Source organism: Rhincodon typus, chromosome 8 (assembly GCF_021869965.1).
Source record: "Rhincodon typus isolate 14 chromosome 8, sRhiTyp1.1, whole genome shotgun sequence".
In the NCBI taxonomy this organism is placed as follows: domain Eukaryota; kingdom Metazoa; phylum Chordata; class Chondrichthyes; order Orectolobiformes; family Rhincodontidae; genus Rhincodon; species Rhincodon typus.
The window spans coordinates 338382-351789 of NC_063339.1; the positions used below are offsets into that span (position 1 = coordinate 338382).

The window sequence follows — 13408 nt, forward strand, 5'->3', positions numbered from 1 at the left end:
TCATCAAACGTCCTTTCTGCCACCGTAATACTGTCCTTGACTAACAATGCCACACCTCCCCCTCTTTTACCACCTTCCCTGATCTTACTGAAACATCTAAACCCCGGAACCTGCAACAACCATTCCTGCCCCTGCTCTATCCATGTCTCCGAAATGGCCATAACATCGAAGTCCCAGGTACCAACCCATGCTGCAAGTTCACCCACCTTATTCCGGATCAAGGAGGTTTACTTGTACAATGAGTGGTACCCATGAAGTTACTAGAGTTTAATTGAGGGGTTTAGGTAGTTTATGTGCAGAATCAATAGCTGGGGCAAGTTAAGAAACAGATAACGTGATAATGTTTCTGCTGAGGTCTGGACTCATGCTCAGGAGGAGACTTCAGTTCCAATCCCAGGAGGCAACAGAAATTTTAAAATTAATCAGTTAAAATTCTGGCGTAAAAGGCAGTCTCAGAAACTGCACCATCAATGTGGAAACCCATCCTGTTCACCAATGTCCTTCTGGGATAGATACCTGCCATCCAAATCTGATCTGGTCTACATGTGACTCTAGACACATGGCAATGTGGCCAACTCTTAACCCTACTCTGAAATGACCAAGCAAGACCCATGGGTTATATCAAGCGGCTACAGAAATGTTTTCTTTCAATCATTCACAGGATGAGGGTGTCATTGGCTCGGCCAACATTTATTGCCCATCCCTAATTGCCCAGAGGGCAGTTAAGAGTCAACATTGCTGTGGGTCTGGAGTCATATGTAGGCCAAACTATGTAAGGACAGCAGTTTCCTTCCCTAAATGAATTAGTGAACCAGATGGGATTTTCCTGATAACTGGCAATGGATTCATGGTCATCATTAGACTCTTAATTCCAGATATTTACTGAATTCAAATTCCACCAACTGCCATGGTAGGATTCAAACCTGAGTCCCTTGAACATTACCTGGGTCCCTGGATTAACAACCCAGCTGTTAATACCACTAGGCCATCACCTGCCCTTAAGGAATAAAACCAGACAGATAACCCAGAGTCAATCCTGCAAGATCCTCATCAGTATCTAATGACGACTTCAGCCAAAATTATAGTAGCTATCCCACACACCAATCAAGAAAATGCCATTAGGACTCACATTCACTAAATTTCAGCTGGCAGCCAATATTGCAGATACATTCTAGCTAAATCCTGGCCCACCAGTTAGGCAGACCCAGCTGAGGCATCAGCACAGGGGTGTAATTGGGAGGAAATAGCATTAGGAGTGCTCAACACTGAGCCTGAATCCTCATGAAGCTTTATTACTGATTAATTTATGGGGATATGGGCATCACTAGCAAGGCCAGTATTTATTGTCCATCCCTGAATACTATTGAGAAGTGGAGCCTTCATCAGCAACTTCACTCTATAAGGTATATAAGCTCCCTCCTATTTCAGATTTTGAATAAGTAACATGTCTGGGGAGTCAGAAGTGAATTACCTGTCACAGAATTTCCATCGCTCCTTTACTTCAGCTGGTGTGGTTCAGCCAATCACAGGTCACAAAAACACAAGAAACATTAGCAGGAGTAGACCATTTGACCCATCAAACCTGCTCCATTATTCACTACAATCATAGCTGACCTGGGGATTCAACATCAGTTTCCAAACCACTCCCCATATCTCTTGATTCCATGAGATCAAAAAATTCTGTCCGTTTTTTTAGGTTGGAAGCTGAAGTCCAGGACAAACAGGGTAGTTATCTCTGGATTTCTACCAGTGCCACGTGATAACGAGGTAAGAGACAGGGAGAGAGTGCAGCTAAACACGTGGCTACAGGGCTGGTGTAGGAGGGAGGGCTTCCATTATGCGGATAACTGGAGCACATTCTGGGGAAGGTAGGACCTGTACAGTAAGGACTGTAAGTATCCTGGGAGGGAGGTTTGCTCGAGCTATACGGGATGGTTTAAACTAGATTGGCAGGGGGTGGGGAACCGGATTTGTAATTCAGAGGATGAGGTATTCAGCCTTCCAACAGACACAACAGGGATTGAGGTTGTTAATAAACAAATGCGGTCAATGGAGCGTAATTGTGGACACAGGGATGGTTTGAAGTGTGTATACTTCAATGCTAGAAGTATCAGAAATAAGGCAGATGAACTTAGAGCATGGGTCAGTACTTGGAACTACGATGTTGTGGCCACTACAGAAACTTGGGTAAATCAGGAACAGGAATGGTTGTTGGAAGCTCCAGGGTGTAGGTGCTTTAAAAGAAATAGGGAGGGTAGTAAAAGAGGCGGGGGAGTGGCATTGCTGGTCAGGGCTAGTATAGCAGCTACTGAAAGGCAGTTTGAGAATGATATGTCCACAGTCAGTTTGGGTTGAGGTCAGGAACAAAAAAGGAGCAGTCACTTTGTTGGGGATTTTTTTTACAGACCCCCTAATAGTTGCAGAGAAGTGGAGGAGCGGATAGGGAGGCAGATACTGAAAAGGTGCAGAAGTCTCAGGGTTGTAGTCAGCGGTGACTTCAACTTTCCAAATATTGATTGGAAACATTGTAGTTGTAATAGTTTAGATGGAGAGGATTTTGTCCAGTGCGTTCAGGAAGGATTCCTGTCACAGTATGTAGATAGGCCAACACAAGGAGACGCCAAGGTGCAGGGCTGGATGAACACAGCAGGCCAAGCAGCATCATAGGAGCAGAGAGGCTGACGTTTCGGGCCTAGACCCTTCATCAGAAAAGGGGGAGGGGAAGGGGGTTTTGAAAGAAATAGGGAGAGAGTGGGAGGCGGATAGAAGAGGGATAGAGGAGAGGATAGGTGGAGAGGAAACAAACAGGTCGAAGAGGCAGGGATGGGGCCAGGAAAGGTGAGTGTAGGTAGGGAGTTAGGAAGGGGATAGGTCAGTCCAGGGAGGACGGACAGGTCAAGGGGGCGGGATGAGGTTGGTCGGTAGGAGATGGAGGTGCGGCTTGGGGTGGGAGGAGGGGATAGGTGGGAGGAAGAACAGGTTAGGGAGGCAGGGACGAGTTGGACTGGTTTTGGGATGCGGTGGGGGGAGGGGAGATTTTGAAACTTGTGAAATCCACATTGATACCATTGGGCTGCAGGGTTCCCAAGCGGAATATGAGTTGCTGTTCCTGCAACCTTCGGGTGGCATCGTTGTGGCACTGCAGGAGGCCCAGGATGGACATGTCGTCTGAGGAATGGGAGGGGGGAGTTGAAATGGTTCGCGACTGGGAGGTGCAGTTGTTTATTGCGAACCGAGCGTAAGTGTTCTGCAAAGCGGTCCCCGAGTCTCCTATGGTTCCCCCGATGTAGAGGAAGCCACACCGGGTACAGCGGATGCAGTATACCACATTGGCAGATGTGCAGGTGAACATCTGCTTGATGTGGAAAGTCTTCTTGGGGCCTGGGATGGGGGTGAGGGAGGAGGTATGGGGGCAGGTGTAGCACTTCCTGCGGTTGCAGGGAAAAGTGCCGGGTGTGGTGGAGCTGGAGGGGAGTGTGGAGCGGACAAGGGAGTCACGGAGAGAGTTGTCCCTCCGGAAAGCAGATAAAGGTGGGGAGGGAAAGATGTCTTTGGTGGTGGGGTCGGATTGCAGATGGCGGAAGTGTCGGAGGATGATGCGTTGGATCCGGAGGTTGGTGGGGTGGTACGTGAGGACGAGGGGGATTCTTTTTTGGTTTTTATTGCGTGGACGGGGTGTGAGGGATGAGGTGCGGGAGATGTGGGAGACACGGTTGAGGGCGTTCTCGACCACCGAGGAGGGGAAGTTACGGTCCTTGAAAAACGAGGACAACTGAGATGTACGGGAGTGGAATGCCTCATCCTGGGAGCAGATGCGGCGGAGGCAAAGGAATTGGGAATAGGGGATAGCATTTTTGCAGGAAGGTGGGTGGGAGGAGGAGTATTCTAGGTAGCTGTGGGAGTCGGTGGGCTTGAAATGAATATCGGTTTCGAGGTGGTTGCCCGATATGGAGACAGAGAGGTCCAGGAAGGGGAGAGAGGTGTTAGAGATGGTCCAGGTAAATTTAAGGTTGGGGTGGAAGGTGTTAGTGAAGTGTATGAACTGTTCGAGCTCCTCGTGGGAGCACGAGGCGGCGCCGATACAGTCATCAATGTAATGGAGGAAGAGGTGGGGTTTAGGGCCGGTGTAGGTACGGAAGAGGGATTGTTCCACGTAACCTACAAAGAGGCAGGCGTAGCTTGGGCCCATGCGGGTACCCATGGCTACCCCCTTTGTCTGTAGGAAGTGGGAGGAATTGAAAGAGAAGTTGTTGAGTGTGAGGACGAGTTCGGCTAAGCGGATGAGGGTGTCAGTGGAGGGGGACTGGTCGGGCCTGCGGGACAGGAAGAAGCGGAGGGCCTTAAGGCCATCTGCATGGGGAATGCAGGTGTAGAGGGACTGGACGTCCATGGTAAAGATGAGGTGTTGGGGACCGGGGAATTGGAAGTTCTGGAGGAGGTGGAGGGCGTGGGTGGTGTCACGGACATAGGTAGGGAGTTCCTGGACCAAGGGGGAGAAAATGGAGTCGAGATAGTTGGAGATCAGTTCGGTGGGGCAGGAGCAGGCGGAGAAGGAGACGCCAATTTGGATTTGGTGCTTGGCAATGAACCGGGCCAAGTGTTAGACCTGTTGGTAGGAGAGCATTTTGGCAGTAGCGATCATAACTCTGTTACTTTTACTATAGTCATGGAATACATACAGCAGGGTAAGGTTTATAATTGGGGCAAGGGTAATTACAATTCTGTTAGGCAAGAACTGGGTAACGTAAAATGGGAACAGATGCTGTCAGGGAAGAGCACTATAGAAATGTGGAGATTGTTTAAGGAATGCATACTGCCTGTGCTCGATATGTTTGTCCCTGGCAGGCAGGGAAGATGCGGTCAAGTGAGGGAGCTATGGTTCTTGAGAGAGGTCAAACAACTGGTTAAGAGGAATTTGGATGCTTATGTAAGGTTTAGGAAACAAGGAACAGAAAAGGCTCCAGAGGGATACAAGTTATTCAGGAAGGAGCTGAAGAAAGGGCTTAGGAGAGCTATAAGGGGGCATGAGAAAACCTTGGCCGATAGGATCAAGGAAAACTCCAAGGCTTTTTACACGTACGTGAGGAAAAGAGAATGACCAGAGAAAGGGTAGGGCCGATCAAGGATAGTAAAGGGAATTTGTGCACAGAGCCTAAAGAGATGGGAGAGGTCCTTAATGAATACTTTTCTTCAGTATTCACAACTGAGAGGAACCTAGTTGTAGAGGAGGACAGTGTGAAACAGGCTGGTAGGCTAGAGGTTGCTGTTTGTAAGGAAGATGTGCTAGGTATTTTAAGGAAGTTGAAGATAGATAAGTCCCCCGGGCCTGATGGGATTTATCCAAGGATTCTATGGGAAGCGAGGGAAGAGATCGCAGTGCCTTTGGCGATGATCTTTTTGTCCTCACTGTCCACAGGTATAGTGTCGGAAAATTGGAGAGGGGAAAACGTCATTCCCTTGTTCAAAAAATGGAATAAGTATAACCCCGAAAATTACAGACCAGTTAGTCTTACATCAGTGGTGGATAATTATTGGAAAGGACTCAGAGATAGGATTTATGATCGCTTGGAAAGGCACAGCTTGATTCGTGATAGTCAGCATGGATTTGTGAAGGGTAGATCATGCCTCACAAGCCTTATTGAATTCTTTGAAGAGGTGACCAAACACGTAGATGAAGGTGCAGTGGATGTGGTATACATAGATTTAAGTAAGGCATTTGATAAGGTTCCCCATGGTAGGCTCATGCAGAAGGTAAGGAGGCATGGGATAGGGGGAAATGTGGCAGATTGGATTCAGAATTGGCTGACCCTTAGAAGACAAAGGGTGGTAGTGGAAGGAAAATATTCAACATGGTGCTTAGTTACGAGTGGTGTACCACAAGGATCTGTTCTGGGTCCTCTTCTATTTGTGATTTTTGTAACTGATTTGGATGAAGGGTGGATTAGTAAGTTCGCGGACGATACGAAGGTGGGTCGTGTTGTGGATAGTGTGGAGGGCTGTTCTAGGTTACAAAGGGACATTGATAGGATGCAGAGCTGGGCTGAGAAGTGGCAGATGGAGTTTAACCCTGATAAGTGTGAGGTGATTCACTTTGGAAGGAAAACTTGAAAGCAGAATATCGGGTTAACGGAAAGATTCTTGGCAGTGTGGAGAAGCAGAGGGATCTTGGGGGTCATGTCCATAGTTCCCTGAAAGCTGCCACCCAGGTGGATAGAGTTGTTAAGAAGGCGTATGGTGTGTTAGCTTTCATTAATAGAGGGAGTGAGTTCAAGAGCCGTGAAGTTATGCTCCAGCTATAAAAAACCCTGCTTTGGTTACATCTGGAGTATTGTGTTCAGTTCAGGTTGCCTCATTACAGGAAAGATGTGGAAGCGTTGGAAAAGGTGCAGAGGAGATTTACCACGATGTTGCTTGGAATGGAGGCAAGGTCTTACGAGGAAAGGTTGAGAGAACTAGGGCTTTTCTCTTTAGAACGACGAAGGATGAGAGGTGACTTGATAGAGGTGTACAAAATGATCAGAGGTATAGATAGAGTGAACAGCCAGAGACTTTTTCCTCGGGTGGAGGTAGCTATTATGAGGGGGCATAGTTTTAAAGTGAGTGGAGGTAGATATAGAGGAGACGTCAGAGGTAGGTCCTTTACTCAGAGAGTGGTAGGGGTGTGGAATGCCAGAGACGGTAGTGGAGTCGGGCATTTAAGCGGCTATTAGATAGGCACATGGATGATAGTATAAGATAGGGGTGGAGGTTAGACAGACCTTAGGATTAGGGTAAAAGTTCGGCACTACATCGTGGGCCAAGGGCCTGTACTGTGCTATACTGTTCTATGTTCTATCCTAGCTGTAAAAATGATGGTGCATTCACAATTCCTTGGAGTGCAGAATTCCAAAGATTCACAATGATTTGTGTCCCAAATGATTGAGCTCTTATACTGAAACTGTGCTCCTGTGCTCTACGTTCACCAGCCAGGGGAAACAATTTCTCAGCATTTATCTTGTCAAGCCCCTTCATAAAAGTTGTAAGTTTCAAGGAAATTGCCTCTCAATCTTCCAAACTCCATAAAATAGCAATCCAGTTTAGATCAGAAATACTCACTGGAATTTAATATCTGCTTCATCTAGAAAGTGTATGTCGAAAAGCCATCGAAAAAAGACATCGAGACTGAAAGACACAAGATCATAAAATATGAAAGGAATGCATGGGTGGTGGAAGGAATCCCTAATATCAGCAAATAAGCGAGGTGGGGGATGGGAGGCACGGTGGGCTGTTACTAACCACCATGAGCGAGGCGCGCACTGCCCTCGGTGAGTGAGGGGGAGGGGGGTCACTGCCTTCAGTGAGTGAGACGGTGGGGTGGGGGGTGAGGTATTACTGCCATCAGTGAGCAAGGGGAGGTGGTCACCGCCCTCACTGAGTGAGACGTTGGTGGGGAGCTTACTGTCCTCAGTGAGTGAGGGGACGGGGATCACTGCCCTCAGTGAGTGAGATGGAGGGGGGCGGTTACTGCCCTCAGTGAGCAAGGGAGGGGAGCAAGAGACGGGGGTGGGGGGGAGGTCACTGCCCTGAGTGAGTAAGGGATGTCACTGCCCTCAGTGAGTGAGGAAGCTGAGGGGAGGGGTAGATGGGTCTCTGCCCCCAGTGACTGTGGGTGATTTGCTCTTTGTAGACAGCTAGGATCTGATCATGGAGTCAGTACCTGGTCAGGCCCAACGATGGCAGAATGATCACCATAAAGACCAGGAAGAAATAACACTTGTGCATTGTCACTTGGTTCTCAGTTGACCTGGAAGAACAAAATCAAGATGATGAATACAATGTTCAGCCTTTAATGAAAGTAATGCCTTAGGAGCTCTGCACAATGGCACCAAAACATATTCAGAACTTAGAACATAGAACAGTACAGCACAGGATCAGGCCTTTCAGCTCACCAAGTCTGAACCAACCATGGTGCCATTGGAAATAAATCACATCTGTCTAACCCTAACCCCTAACACTAACCCAAACCCTAGCCCTAACCCTCAGTTCGCTGCCTGTTTATGTGTCTGTCTAAATGTCTCTTAAACGTTGCTATCATATCTGCTCTACCAGCTCCCTTGGAAATGCATTCCAGATAACTACCATCCTCTGTGTTAAAAAAGAAACTTGCCTTTCCCATTTACTTTAAACTTTTCTCTTCTCATTTTAAACCTATGTTCCTTAGTATTTGACATTTCCACCCTGGGAAAAAGGTTCTGGCTATCCAGCCTACCCATTACTCTCATAATTTTATATACTTCTATCAAGTTGCCCCTCAACCTCCAACACTCTAGCGAAAGCAATCTAAGTACAGTATGTCCAATCTCTCCTTATAGCTAATACACTCCAATCCAGGTAACATCCTGGTAAACCTCTTTTGCACCCTCTCCAAAGCTTCTACATCCTTCCCATCATGTGGTGACCAGAACTACATACAGTATTTTAAATGTGGCCTAACTAAAGTTTATACAGCTGCAACATGATTTACCAACTTTTATAATCAATTCCCCGACACATGAAGGGAAGAATGCTGTGTGCCTTTGTCACCACCTTATCCACTTGTGTTGCCCATTGCAGGGAACAATGAGCTTGCACCCCAAGATCCCTCTGTATAGTAAATGCACCTAATGGTACTGCCTGTTACTGCATACTTTCCTCTTGCATTTGACTTCCCAAAATGCATCACCTCATCTCTGCCATTTCTCTGCCAACTTTCCAACTGATTTATATCCTGCTTATCCTTTGACAACTTCCTCACTTTCCACAACTCCACCAATTTTCATGCCATCTGCAAACTTACTAATTAGATCTCCTGCATCATCCACCTACTTTCATCCAAATCATTCATATATATATTACAAACAACAGAGATCCCAACAGTGATCTCTGTGGAACACCACTGGTCACAGATCTCCAGTCAGAAAAATATCCCTTCATGATTATCCACTGTCGTCTGTGATCAAAGTAATTTCACATTCAACTTACCATGGACCCCAATTGATTTAATCTTCTGGACCAGCCTATCATGAGGGAGCTTGTCAAATGTTTCAGTAAAGTCCATGCAGACAACATCACTTACCTACTCTCATCAATCACCTTTGTCACTTCCTCAAAAAAATCCCTGCACATAGCCAAGTTGATTACCTCTAATTAATCCATTCTCTTCCAAATTCAAGTAAATCCTGTCCGTAACAATCTTATCCAATAATTTCCCAATCACTGATGTAAGGTTCATTGGCCTGGCCTTCTTAAACAATGCCCTAGAATACCAAGATACCTCTCCTTAATCTTAACATCATGTCCTTCTCCTTGGTGAACGCCGATACAAAGTACTCAGTAAGAACACCATCACTTCCTCTGGCTCCATGCATATATTCCTTCCTTTATCTTTGGGTGGACCTACCCTTTCCCTAGCCACCATCTTGGTCGTAATATACATATAAAAGGCATTGGAATTCTCCTTAATCCTATTTGCCATGGACATTTCATAGCCTGCTTTTAGCCCTCCTAATTCCTTGTTTAAGTTCTTTCCTGTATCCTTTATATTCCTCAAGGGCCTTGTCGGGTTTCAGTTTCCTAAATCTTTCTTCTGATTTTCTCCTGTGTCACTAGGTAGGAGGAAGCACTGAGTGTTTTAAGAGAGGATTTCTGACAGACTCTTTGAAATGTAAAGATTTAAGGAGAGCACCTCTGACCTGCCCAAACAACTGTTTCTTAAATAGTGTCGCGAAAAGAATTGGAGGAGGATCACAGTTAATGGTGAGCAAGCCACAGAACCGTAAAGGCTGAGACAGGATTTACAAACATGGATAGTGACTTTAAATGTAATATTGATAAGTAATGTAGTTACTCTGGTCTGTTCTGCCATTCAATTAGCTCACAGTATCACTCTCATCCACCCACCTGATACTCAGCCAAAACGCATCTATTTCAATTTTGGAACCTCCAACCAATGCACAACATCCAGAACATTTTGGTGAAGAGCATTCCAAATTTCCATACCTTGTGTTAAAAGATGCTTCCTATCATCCTAGAATTAATCAGCTCAACTTCACTTCTTGCTGAAAAATGACCATTTTAGGCAGATATTTAAAGAGCTGTTTCCATAAGGGAAGGGCATCCAAAAGGTGAATGTCATACATTACCTAGTCCAGTGGGATTCAAAGATAGCAGAGTAGTACACAATGAATGGAAGAAGCACAGAGAATGTCCACAGGAGCAGGGTCGGGAAAAACTGTGTTACAATCGGATTCTGAAAAAGAGAAGGTTTGGATGAGACTAAGACAGAATTAGATAGTACATTCGCTCAGAGTGTGTGGGCAGAAATCACTCAGTATCAGCAAACTCAAAAAGCTTTATGAAATGAAGGAGGACTCAAAATTCAGTAAACCTTGTAAAGCAAACAATCAGGCCGTCACCACCTATTCTGGCATCTCATTCCTGACTTTTTGCCACATTCAGTTGCAAATAAGCATCCAAGCCATTCACAGAGCAGCCAAAACTCAGCTAGATACTGCAACATCTCAGCTAAGGACAGGTGCAAGGAGCTGTAGGACAATATGGGGGACCAGCCTCGGGGACAGCATGGGGATAGACAGTACCCAGAGTGCAGTATGAGAACAGACAATCTCTGGGGTAAAGGTAAAGTTGCAATAGTCCCAAAAGACCGTAGAGCTGCTCTCCGTGTAGAGTGAGGGCACATCCAATATCTGGGATACAGCACAGGGTATGGAGTCTTTTGGGTAGAGTACAGGGAGGGCCGATCCTTGTGGTAGAGTGCAGGGCGTACCAGTCCCCCAGATGGAATGCAAAAACAGTTGGTCGCCATGAGGAAAAGTCAGAGTGGCAAGGACACATTTAGTTGCAGAACATTGCACAGTGGAAGGAATAAACATAGGAACATCCATCTCCTCCTGTAAGAGCACTTCTCAAGTCCACAATATTGAAGTTTCATAGGGCTATTACAGCACAGAAAGATGCCCTTTGGCCCATTGTGTCTATGTCAGTCATCAAACACCCATGCTTTCTAATCCTATTTTCCAGCATATGGCCCACAATGTTGTATGCCACTGTGTTTCAATGGTTCATCTAAATAGTTCTAAAATGTCTGGGAGGGATCCCGCCTCTATCATCCTTTCATGCAGTGAGTTCCAGTCCCAGTCTGGATTGTCTCTGTAGAGAAGTTTCATCCATGATCCAGACTCAAAATTCAACAGTTAATTTAGAAATAAAAATCTAAGGTTGTGGACTTCACCGGTTGGGCTGGCAGTTATTACCTATCTCCAATTGTCTTCAGGAAGGTGCTGGTGAGATGCCTTCCTGAACTGCTGCAGTCTTTGGAATGCAAGGACACATACTGCTGTTACAGAGGGAATTACAGGAATGTAACCCACTGACACTGAAGAAACAGCGATAAATTTCCAAATCAGGGTAGAGAATGGCTTGGAGGAGAAATTGCAGATGGTGATTCCTATGTATCTGCTGCCTTTGTCCTTCTAGGTGGTAGTGGTCATGGGTCTAGAAGAAGCCTGAATGAATTTTTGCCATACATCTTGTAGATGGTACACATTGCTGCTACCAAGCATAGCTGAAGGAAAGGGTGAATGTTGAAGGTAGTGGATGGAATGCTGATCAAGTGGGCTGTTTTGTCCTGAATGGCATTAAGATTAGAGCTGCATTCATCCAGACATGTGGCAAGTATTCCATTAGACTGGTTCCTCAGGGTAGTGTCCTCAGCCCAACCATCTGCAGCTGCTTCATCAATGACCTTCCCTCCATCATAAGGTCAGAAGTGGGGATGTTTGCCGATGATTGCACAACGTTCAACACCGTTTGTGATTCCTCAGACACTGAAGCAGTCCATGTTCAAATGCAACAAGATCAGACAATATCCAGGCTTGGGCTGACAAGTAGCAAGTGACATTCGCGCCACACAAATGCCAGGCAATGAACATCTCCAACAAAAGACAATCTAACCACCGCCCCTTGACATTCAACGTGTTACCATCACTGAATCCCTCACTATCAACATCGTTGACTAGAAACTCAGCTGGACTCACCACATTAACACAGTGGTTACAAGAGCAGGCCAGAAGCTAGGAATACTGTGGCAAGTAGCTCACCTCCTGACTTCTCAAAGCCTGTCCACCATCTACAAGGCACAAGTCAGGAGTGTGATGGAATACTCCCCACTTGCCTCACCAAACATCCTCAGACAGCATCTTCCAAACCCACAACAACTTCCACCTAGAAGGACAAGGGCAACTAACATATGGGAACATCACCTTCAAGTTCCCCTCCAAGCCACTCACCATCCTGACTTGGAAATATATCATCGTTCCTTCAGTGTCGCCTGGTCAAATTCCTGGAATTCCCTCCCTAACGGCATTGTGGGTCAACCCACAGCAGGAGGACTGCAGCGGTTCAAGAAGGCAGCTCCACACCACCTTCGCAAGGGCAACTAGGGATGGGCAATAAATGCTGGCCAGCTCACAACACCCACATCCCACAAATGAATAGAAAAAAAAAACACCCCAGACTTGTTCTTCATAATTGGTGGACACAATTTGGGCATTCAAGAGATGAGTTATTCATTGCAGAATTGCCAGCATCAGACCTGCTGTTGTAGACATGGTAATGCTGTGGCTGATTGGTTAAGTTTTTGGTCAACGATCACCCTTTAAATGTTAGTGGCTGGAGATTCAATGATGGTCATGCCATTGAAAGTCAAGGAGGTTAGAAAGTCTCCTGTTGGAGATGGCTATTGCCTGTTTTATGATTCTGGTTGATGGTTTTACCAGATAGGTCAGATCCTAGATTTTTAACAAAGTGGTCTCTTGCTGAAACATAAACACATAAGGCTGTAGATTTGGTTTTAACAATAAAACAGAAGTTTATTATGCAAAATAACTGAACATGAAAAAGAATAAATCAATTTTTATATAATAAAAATTTAAAGATTTCAAAACACGTTAAAAATATAATTCTGTTATTCATAGAATAAGTACCACTACATAGTTCTTATGAGTATAATGTTGGTCTTCACACTGAGAATACCCTCTAATGTAAAAACCAAAAGAACTGCAGATGCTGTAAATCAGGAACAAAAACAAAGTCGCTGGAAAAGCTCTCTGGAGCTCTATGATCCAGATCTAGGAACCCAAGAACAAGCATCGAAGAGGAGCTGTGGGCCATCAGCAGAAGCTGAATTGTACTCAAACTCAATCTGCAACTTCACAGCTGGCATATTCCCTATTCTACCATTACCATTAAGCCATGGGATCAATTTGGTTCAATGAACAGTTCAGGAGGCCATGCCAGGGACAGCACTGAACAGACCTAAAGGTGAACATAGAACATAGAACATAGAACATTACAGCGCAGTACAGGCCCT

General features: G+C 45.8%; 1 protein-coding gene across 1 annotated transcript in view; it reads right to left on the reverse strand.

The window, feature by feature from the left end:
• tmem63c (transmembrane protein 63C) overlaps positions 1 to 13408 on the reverse strand; it is a 151688-nt gene that overhangs the window by 42656 nt on the left and 95624 nt on the right. The window contains 3 exon segments of the mRNA XM_048599981.1: positions 7086 to 7161; positions 7697 to 7783; positions 10161 to 10267. Of these exon segments, the coding sequence (XP_048455938.1) occupies positions 7086 to 7161; positions 7697 to 7783; positions 10161 to 10267 (270 nt within the window).